General features: G+C 41.5%; 1 protein-coding gene across 1 annotated transcript; it reads right to left on the reverse strand.

Moving 5' to 3' along the window:
- Positions 1-2,526: 2,526 nt before the first annotated feature.
- LOC126424812 (uncharacterized) lies at positions 2,527-8,943 on the reverse strand. The gene has a single exon (XM_050087605.1). The coding sequence runs from the start codon at positions 8,138-8,140 to the stop codon at positions 7,616-7,618; it is 525 nt and encodes a 174-aa protein (XP_049943562.1). The 5' UTR covers positions 8,141-8,943; the 3' UTR covers positions 2,527-7,615.
- Positions 8,944-10,175: the final 1,232 nt, after the last annotated feature.

Below are 10,175 nucleotides of genomic sequence, written 5' to 3' on the forward strand. Positions count from 1 at the left end.
TGGAAAATGCTACGGGTTTGTATTCTCAATGACTGGGTGAATAGAGTCTAGGAAATTTGCAAGGTGTGAGTTACGCTGCCTCGAAACATACGAACAATTTGTAACTTACCTTTAATGTAAGATTTATACCTCTTAATGAGTAGACTATGGCAGTATTTTAAGTTTTTAAATTCGTTCAATAATCATACGACACACTGAAAATCAAATGTTTCTTGCCCCTGGGAGCCGTTGGATAGGCAGCCAGCAACAGTAATCATACACTATTCATCCAGTTCAGTTATATTGATTCTTATCTGGCATATCTATTACTGCTGTCGAGATTGTGCAAGCCATCATTCTCAATGACTGGGTGAATATAGTCTGGGAAATTTTCAAGGTGTGAGTTATGCTGACTCAAAACATACGAACAGTTTGTAACTTACCTTTAATGTAATATTGTACCTCTTAATGAGTAGACTGAGGCAGTATTATAAGTTTTTAAATTCGTTCGATGATTATACGACACACTGAAAATCAAATTTTTCTTGCCCCTGGGAGCCAGCAACAGTGACCATGCACCGTTCATCCAGTCCAATTATATTGGTTCTTACCTGGCATATGTATTACTGCTGTCGAGATTGTGCGTGCAATCATTCGTTTGACAAGCCTTAAGTCAATAGTTCGAGAGAGTATTTTGATTTACACTACTGCTGAAGGTACCCTCCGCCACATGCTTTTCAGTGATTTACAGAGAGATGTTGCAGGGACCCAAATTTTTCATTACTAACGCATTTTTTCCACGTGTGTACAACCGTAAAAAACGAACGTATCTTACGTCTTAACTGAATTTTATTATTCCGAAAAAAAACATCATGTGCTCCTATATTTTGAACACTTCCATCAACGTTATTCCTTTGTCCTATTATTCTCCTGCCACAAACACAAATTTCTGCGCATCACTGTACTTTCGTGGGTGTCAGGTTGGAAACTTTGACCTTACGCTATATGAATCTGCAGTATAATCGAACAGTTTCTGCGAAAGAATGTAACCACAATATGGGCAATAACTGACGTAAAGCACCAATGACAGAGCAAAAAAATCCAATTGCTACTGGTAGAGAAGTAATGGAACTAGAACACCCAGATTATCTAACAACGGTGCAAAAACACGGGAGTATTGTGCGCTCAACAATTTGTGTGTAAATGTAACGGCAAGCAACACTTTTGATAGTTTATTCTACGTACGATGTCAGCTCCGAGAAGTTGTGCGAGATGCTCCATAAAAAATATAATGCAGCACTATACGACCTACAGAAAACAGCACAGGGGCGCCTTCTAATTTTGCTTTAGTCCATTCGCACCTATTATCCTACTACAATTACTCTATTATTTTCGAAGTATTACAGTTGTTTCCTTGGACCTTAACATCTGTGATATTATGGGCTCTCTCTCACACATTTAATGCGGCCGTTACACACTTACCGAATGTAATGAAACTATGGAAAGACCGTATTTGTGCCTTCAGAAATTGGTTCGCACATTTCACTAGTTGCCATTAAATATAATATTCTTGTGAATTTTGATACAATTTTTTAAGCGATAAAGTGAAATATCAAAGGAAAGGAGCATAATGAAGCAGTGGACAAACCTCCATTCTGTTACTACTGCCCTTGAATGACGAAAACTTGATGTGGCTCATATAAAAAAAGAATGCTTACCCCATCTGTGCATACAAGATAGAAACATATCAGTTTAAAGTGTGGCAAGCACTGTTTATAACACCTCCACCATTCATTACGGAATTCTTCTGTTGTCATTGACTATTAGTTGTCTTTGTTGGTGTTTTGCCCAGAAAATGGCTTTGTGTAGGTGTTCCAAGTGTGCAGTTCGCAACAGTAATTCTAGGATATTATTGGCAACCTGAGAAAATATGGTGTTTTAGGATGACTGGATAACTGCATCCACTTCACTTATGCTTTGTCAGTGCACTCAGACTGTTTCAAAATATATTTTGTGCAAAATTATAGCCTCATATAAACTAAAATGAAATTTGTCAATTGTTGTAGCAGCATCTCTACAATAACAGAAATATTTAATACCTTCAGTATGTTTCATATAAACAGCTCAAACAGAATCACAAATAGTTTTGACCTGTACATATACTACATTTGATATTTTTTTTATTGTGGTCGCTTATATAATTCCACACTAATCAGCAATAAAATTTTCTTCTTTTTATAAAAAATTAGTGAATGGTCCAGGTGAAATGCTTCCTACCAACATGTCACTACAGAAGTTTTGAAGACACTTCATTGAATTTATACAAACTTCTACAGCCAGTGTAAAGCAAATAATGTTGCCTTATGAGTAATTAAATAAAAAACATTTATTCTAACCTTTGGAAACAACACATTCATCATACTAACTGCCTTTTTTTCAAATAAACTTCTAGAAAGTGATTACTTAGTAGAGAGAGGATCATTGTTGTAACTGAAAAATGTTGAGGAAGGTGGATATTGGATCCAGGGAAAATAAAATTACTAACTGTTTCATTTTAAACACATATATTGTAGAGATATGGATTTTTTGTGGTTACATCAATCTGTTACACAAATGTATACAAAACTCATTCATTAAAAACATTAGGCTCACACATTTCTCAGATCTACAACATATCTTTCTTGCAAACATTACAGTCAATAATCAACAAATCACTAACACAAACATAAAATGAATGATGAACAGAGCTACTGAATGTTTACAGCTGAAATTATGCATTTTAAGACCTAACTGAGCAGTTATGGATTTAGTTGTCAGCAATTTAAATCTCACAATTGGCAACAATTTTTACTATGTGCATATTTTTCCAATTCATTCAATAGAAAAAATAACTTACATATTTATCTGGAATGTATCATTTTTATTTGGTTTTATCATTTAAATTGCATGATATGAGGGTGCAACATACAATGATTAATACAAATGAATAATGAAAGCTGGATTATATCTAAATTTTACACATACATTCTACTTGCATCAGTCTGTGTGAATTTATGCATAACTGCAGAATAAAATGATATAAGTAACTGAAGTTCTCTCAAGTTAAAACAGAGAAACCCTATTAAAAGCTCACCAATAAATACGTTTTGACCCCTCATTACAATGTGAGGTCATCTTTCAAGTCTTTTTTGTCAAATACATTTGGATATACTCTAAAAGAATCAACATTAAGTTATATTTTGCCAATAATGGCAAATGCTATATAGGCCTATGAACTATGAAGCTACCAAGTATGGACTAAGAAAAGTATTACAGTAGAATCCAACTGATCCACTGCTCATCACAGAGAGAACAAAAAATATATACTATGTAAGTTGGCACCCAGCAGTCTAGCTCCAACACAGCTTTCTGATTTGAATCATACATACAATAGTAAAATGTGTGTTACATTTTTACACTGAAAGTAGACTCAGAATTGTAACATTGACACAAAGAGGAACATATCACACAAGAAGATGCAACTGTGTCAAGGTTTTATAATCAATGTATGTGGAATAACAATTTATAAACTGAAATCAAGTTTTACTGAGAGAGATAAATACAGAGGTAAAGTCAATTTAATTGCAAGATAATTCTATGTAATTTCAGAAGACTTTGAATTGATTAATTTGTTACCTATGGTAGGAAACATTCATCCATACAAGAAAGCCCACGTCAAGCTTCTTTCACAACAAGATGCCCTTTCTAATCAGACTGTTAGTTCATAAAGTCTTATTGTTATATGTTCTCATTAAAGGCAACTTTTGTTCCAGTTAATATAGTTTTCATTTTTGTAAATTAATGCCTAAGGCAGAAAAGACTGGCAAGGCTGCTTCTGACTTGCTAGATGCTTCCAAAATATTACTGCAGCTGTGTTGTACAGCACAAAGTTTTCTTTAGTAGCAAAAAACTAAATATTTTAACATACAGTACATCCATTACACTTTATGTTGCTAATAAACTCTACAGTACTTAAAGACGCATTGCCAGACACTAAGTTAACCATTGGCACTGGACGTATTAATGTCCACGATAAGGCGAGGTCAAGCAAGGGGTATCGCATTTTGAGGAACTATATGCTTATGCTTGGGAGCTAGTGCTAGGTGACCGTCGGCCATGAACCTTAACCACAAAAGATACATTTTAGCCTACATGAGGCAGACTAGAGAAACCAGTAACAAGTTGCCATGAACTTGAAGGCACAATTGAACCCCTTTCGTTCAGACACAGACAGAAACTACAGATATAACTATGAAGCTTGGTATCCATATACTCAGTCATGAAAAAATTAAAGCTAACAAATATTTGTCCTTATTGAACATTTGCATTCAAAAGACAGTCAACCCTCTTGTTGAAATAATAATTAAAAAATACTGTGCACTGCAAAAAGGATCAGCATTCACATTTTATGGCAGTGTGTATGAATACAACTGACATATGTTACAGCTGTCAGCTGTTGAAGAAGCAGAGATACACCTGTCAGTATGATGGAGCCTAGAACAAACTTTGTATTTCTAATTTACAATTTAACTGCAGTAAGCAAAATATCTAGTTGAAGTTAAATTAAAATATTTAAAAAAGTAAGTACTTAATTTCAGTCACAAGGAAATACAGGGCACTGTACGACAGAGACAATCAAGACCATACAGTTTTTGCCTTATAACATTGTTTTTCATATTTAGGCACCAAATTAAATAGTACAGAAATGGTTTTGTTGCCTTCATAAGTCAATAAATATAATAACGGGAAAAGTAGGGTTTGTGACATACTTAAAAATTTATGATAGTTAACAGAAGTACTTAGGCATTTGAATCTATAATCACTGAGCAAAGGTATTCAAATGCTGCATGCTTAAAACATGTTATTGTAATTTAGAGAAACTATTTTCAAAAAATCTGAATGACAGCAACATGCATTCCTATATAGGTATTTGGAACAATGGCACTGTGGAGAAAGCTATGTGACACACTGCACAAAATATGTAAACAAGCATTAATTTCCACATCTGCACTAAAAATATATACAAACGTTTGTCAGTGCATTCTTCAGGCTGGTGCACGGCCGACGGTACATGATAAATTTGCGAGTTCTGTTGGCTGCACAAAATGTAGCACCGCCATTTGGACACAAAATTTGGAATACAAAGAAAAATGACAATTCTATCTGAAACTGCCCATGTGTTGTCATCAAACTCCAAAGCAATTGTCTGCTACAATGTAAATATGTTCACATATTCTATGTCACTTGAATCTGATTCCCATCAAATTAACTGCTAATTACTTATTTCTCAAAGTGTAGTCAGTCAAATTAATAAAAAATGCTGTAAAAGGTTGTTTGCATTACCCTCTTACTAATTAAATGTTATTGTCATTGATTGTTCTCCACATTATGAAAGGAATTTGTGAGGCACATTAATGTACCTAATAATATCACTACACCAGCACAGACACATTCCACACAATTAGCTTTATTATTGGCAAGCAGAACTGACATGAATGTTGCCCAAGCAGGACAGAAATCATAATTATCTGGTACAAATGTTTCAAATTTCAGTTGTGCAAGAGATGATGGCTGAAAGTCTATAGATCATTTCCATAAAAGATTCTGGTATCACAAATGCTTCAATAATTATGATCCATGACATTAAATGTGGTTTTATTCTACATTTTGTTTTCAGTTACAATACATTTGCTACATGTATCACCCATGTTACATGATATAATACCAACATCTATGGCTGAGACATTAAGTTGGATATTATAATTAATCACTGATTATGTTTCATTATCACATAATATTTGTGGTGAAGGTAGCCAAATTAGCAGGGTTTTAAAACAAAGTGCCTGCTCCAGCTATAAACTGATACACAAATTTTATAGCATAATACCATGTAACCTTTAGAAGGTACCAACAGGCTGTTTAAGCACATCATCTCAATTTCATGTCATACTGTGCCTGAGGGAAAAATCATTGAAGGTACTGTTTCAGTATATTGTTCCATAATGCCAAACCCTTCAACAACGGAAAAATAGTAAAAATTCTGAAGTTGATAAGACAAGGCCTTGTAGTTTTGTACTTGTTCCCCCAGAATACACAGGGAATCGAACAAAACACTAGTTTTCTAATATATCTGAAAAGTAATGTGTACTTCTTCAGTTTTGAAAAAAGTCATTTGTGTAATTGCACAGATTATTTTATTTGGAATAATAGTGCCACAATACCTTGTTGACTTATGTAGGCTCACATCTGTGAAGGCCTATGAACTGGGTAATATGACAGAGTCAACATCACTTACAGGCTTGTGAATTTCGGGAAGATGCAGGAAGTGCTGTGCTGATGTTGTGAACTTTTTATAATTAATTAAATGAAATTTCCAAACAGGCATACCGCAAAAGTTTTTAGAAAAGTTTTTAGTCACAAGCAGATCTTCTGAGCTGTATGGCCACATCATTTCCCAATGCATCAAGATTCATAAAATGACCTTTTAAGACAGTCACAATATCCTTACAACATATACAGTATTACCACTTTTGAGTAATTGCATTCGTTTTCGTATATATATATTGTTAAAGCATCTCTATTTCATCATCAATATCAGCCATGTTCAATTTGGAAGTAGCTGAGAATGAGTAGAAAGGAATCTGTGACTGTAATAAAAGTAAGACACTTCAGTCTGCTCATTACACTACTGGAATTACTCATAAGAAAGGTCTTGATATTATGAGTGAAACTTTTGAGCATATAAAATTGAAGAAGTATGTGACCATATAAGCATGACAATTTGGTTTTCGTAACCAGAACCTACGAATCTCATTAAAATCCGTCTGTGTGTACTGTTACACAATGTTATAAAATACTTAAAACGCTTAAACACCAAAAAGCTGACGTTTCAATAATGTTGCAGTGGTCTTCCCCAAAGAATATGTTTGAGGACGGTACTTGCAACACAGCTGAAACGTCAGCCTTTAAGTATTTTAGCATTTCATGTATATTGTAACATGATGTGGCAGTATATTGAGAAGGATTTTAATGGGACTAGAAAGGCTCTCGCGGTAGTGCCTATGAAGGCTTAAAGATTAAGATACAGTAACGTACTTTTGAAATCGCTTGAGGAGCAGTTGTGGAACTGAATAATACGATACAGCAGATGTGACATGCAGACCTCTTAAGCTGGAGCAAGTGGCGGTGCAGCATTCGGAGACAGCTGCGTCAGCGGTTGACCCCCAGAGGGTTGCGTTGCGTTTCTGGCGAACCTGCGCTGCAGAGGCTGGCGCCGTCCGCGCCGCCGTCGTCACCGGCGATGGAGGCTGCGGGGGCGGTCGCGGGGGCGGAAGGCAGCGTCGCCGCCGCCCCCGGGCTCCTCCGCGAGCGGCGCCAGTTAGTAGCGTCCTCCACCCCACGACGGCCCCGTGCCGGGGAACGACCTGGCGACGCGCTGCTGGCCGTGGCGGCGCCCACCCGCCCCCGGTATGGGTACGCCGCCGCCCCCGGGGGCAGTGCCGGCGCCACCCCCGGGGGACGGGACCGAGACCGTGGAGGACGCCGACGAAGAAACTGCCGCCGCCAGGGCGAGCGCGTCCTCCGCCGTCTCCTCGCCTCAGGAGGCGGCGACCGCTCCCGCCGGGGGCGGCGTCACGGTGCTCTCCTTGCGCAGCACCGACCGCTTCAGCTTGTCCACCAGCCGCGAGTGGAACTTGTTGAGCGAGCTCTGCGAGGCGGAGCTAGACGCCGCCGGCGCCGACGACTGGTGGTGGTGCCCGCCGCCCCCGTGGTGGCCCCCGCCCCCAGCGTGCAGGCTCGCCGCCTTCGGGGGCGAACAGGAAGCGGACTTGCACGGCGACTGGAGAGACGCCCTGGATGACGCCCTGCTGGAGAACTGCCGGCTCATGGAGGACATGGCGACCGGCACCGAAGCCCTATGGTGGCCCGGTGAGGCCACTCCACCCACCACAAAGTCGCTCCCTGGGGACGTCGACAGGCTGGGGCCTTCAGACTTGCTGCACTCGCTGACCTTCCTCGAGCGGGGGCACGACTGGGGGTTGGAACACTCCGAACTCCGCCTCGACCTTCCTGTCTTGTAAATATCCCAGTCGTTCTTCACCACGGGCATCATAAACGCCATGGCGCCGGTCTGCTACTGGACAGTCCCACGTGAAAAGCTTCCAAACACTCCAATACACTCACCTTCAACTGCTTCCAAAAATGGACCAGTCACTCTCCTCTCCACCAATCAGACACCTAGGTGTGTAACGACAGTCTCGTGCGGTAGTAACTACTCCTGCAGCCTGGACGCAGGGGTGACAGCCGAGCTCCAAACTCACTTCCTCGAAACGTTGCTACGGTCTCGAGATGGCGCCGCTGCCGGTTAGCCACTTCTGATGCGGCGCTGGCCGATCGAGTGTTTATAAATAAAGCGCCTTGGCTGCCGGTCGATGTGGCGAGTGCTGCGCTGGCAAGTCGATGCGCGGCCGAACGCGGGCAGTCCGAGTCGATAGAAAGTCTGCTGTCGGCGGAAAAAGTGTCGCTTCTCACTTTGAGCTCCGTTGTTGCTTTCGTCTCAGTGCTGCACGGTTCGCACCGAACACGTCGCCCCGGCTGCCAGAACCAAGTATGTCAATGTTAAACTCGTTACAGTTCGACGCATGCACACACTCCTGACCGATGTCGAATCACTCTCAGGTCGCAGCGGAAACGATCTTCCCAAAGTACCACAGAATTAGGTCAGTTCACAGCAGTCGAATCACTACTCAGTTCCGCGAGAGGTAACTAGAGATGAACACTCACTGAAGAACCGGCGGGAGGAAAACAGAAAAAGAAACTAACAGTCAGCTTCGGAATGGTATCACGCTTGCAGTCTCTCGTGAACGTTGCCACTGGGTAAACGTCCTCTCCGCGCGGAATCACAACCTGGAATGAAGCCGCCCCACCGCTCAGGTGGCGTTTATATAACGGCAGCTCCTCCTGGCGCTGCGATTGGCTGGAGCGCCGTGACGTAGGGTCCCCGCCGCCCTGTGACGTCACAGGCGCCGGCGCCGAGAGCTGCAGGGCGTTCGGTAGATCGGAGCGGGGGAAGGGAGGGGAGGTACTGCAACCAGCACAAATTCCTCTGTAAGTGTATGTGTGTGCGTTTACACGGGCGCTGAGGGGAGGGGAGGGAACTGCTGCGGAGAATGGAGAGGAACGGACGGATGAAGAGGGAGAGAGAGAGACGGAGAGAGAAGGTCGGAAGCGACGGAACGGATTGCGGGAAGGGGGCGGGAGGGCGGGTACAGCACGACGCAAGAGGAATGCGTCAGCGTGTTGCGCTGGCTCCCTACTGCGCCGTGGTTTGACCGCCCAGGGCGACGTCAGAGACTGTTAGCGGCGGAGAGCCGAAGCAGCGGCGTGCTAACCAAGTGCTAATTGCCGGCGCGTCTTCCACAGAGTGAAACGTAGGCGTTAGTGCGACAGAGGACGCAGTCCTATCAAAAGCGGAAGTGTTTGTTTAGATCACAGCGACTTATTCTCTTGGCACTGTATCAGCGCGTCTTTTAAAAATAAACAATCTGTTCCCCTTCCTTGCTGTGGCGTCGCCACTCCATAGATCATTTAGCTCACACAGTGAGTAACAGTCTCTGTTACGGCATAGTCGAATGTTAATTTTAGTTTGTGTTTGGACATGGCTCATGCCCGACGCGGCACTGTACTGGTCAACACTGGAACAGCGCATAGCGTTAACCCTTGATTAGTGTGCTTGGTTTTCACACACACAAGTCAATGAATTACTCAACGTTGCTATGAAATTGAGAATAATTTGTGCATCAACACGTTTCAAGCTCATTTTCACAAGCAGCAGATGGCTTTACTGTTGTTACTCTGCGTTTAGCTTCTTTTGTGAAGAAAAACAGGCACGTTTTTCGTCGCTTGGGTTTATCAAACCTCACGACAGTGGTGGAGCGTCTGTGTTATCACAGATATGATGAGTTGAAAGTGTAATACCGGTTGTGTTATATGTAGTCTACAAGTTGGTTCAAATGGTTCAAATGGTTCAAATGTCTCTGAGCACTATGGGACTCAACTTCTGAAGTCATTAGTCCCCTAGAACTTAGAACTAGTTAAACCCAACTAACCTAAGGACATCACACACATCCATACCCGAGGCAGGATTCGAACCTGTG

The sequence above is a fragment of the Schistocerca serialis genome, chromosome 10 (genome assembly GCF_023864345.2).
Source record: "Schistocerca serialis cubense isolate TAMUIC-IGC-003099 chromosome 10, iqSchSeri2.2, whole genome shotgun sequence".
NCBI classification, from domain to species: domain Eukaryota; kingdom Metazoa; phylum Arthropoda; class Insecta; order Orthoptera; family Acrididae; genus Schistocerca; species Schistocerca serialis.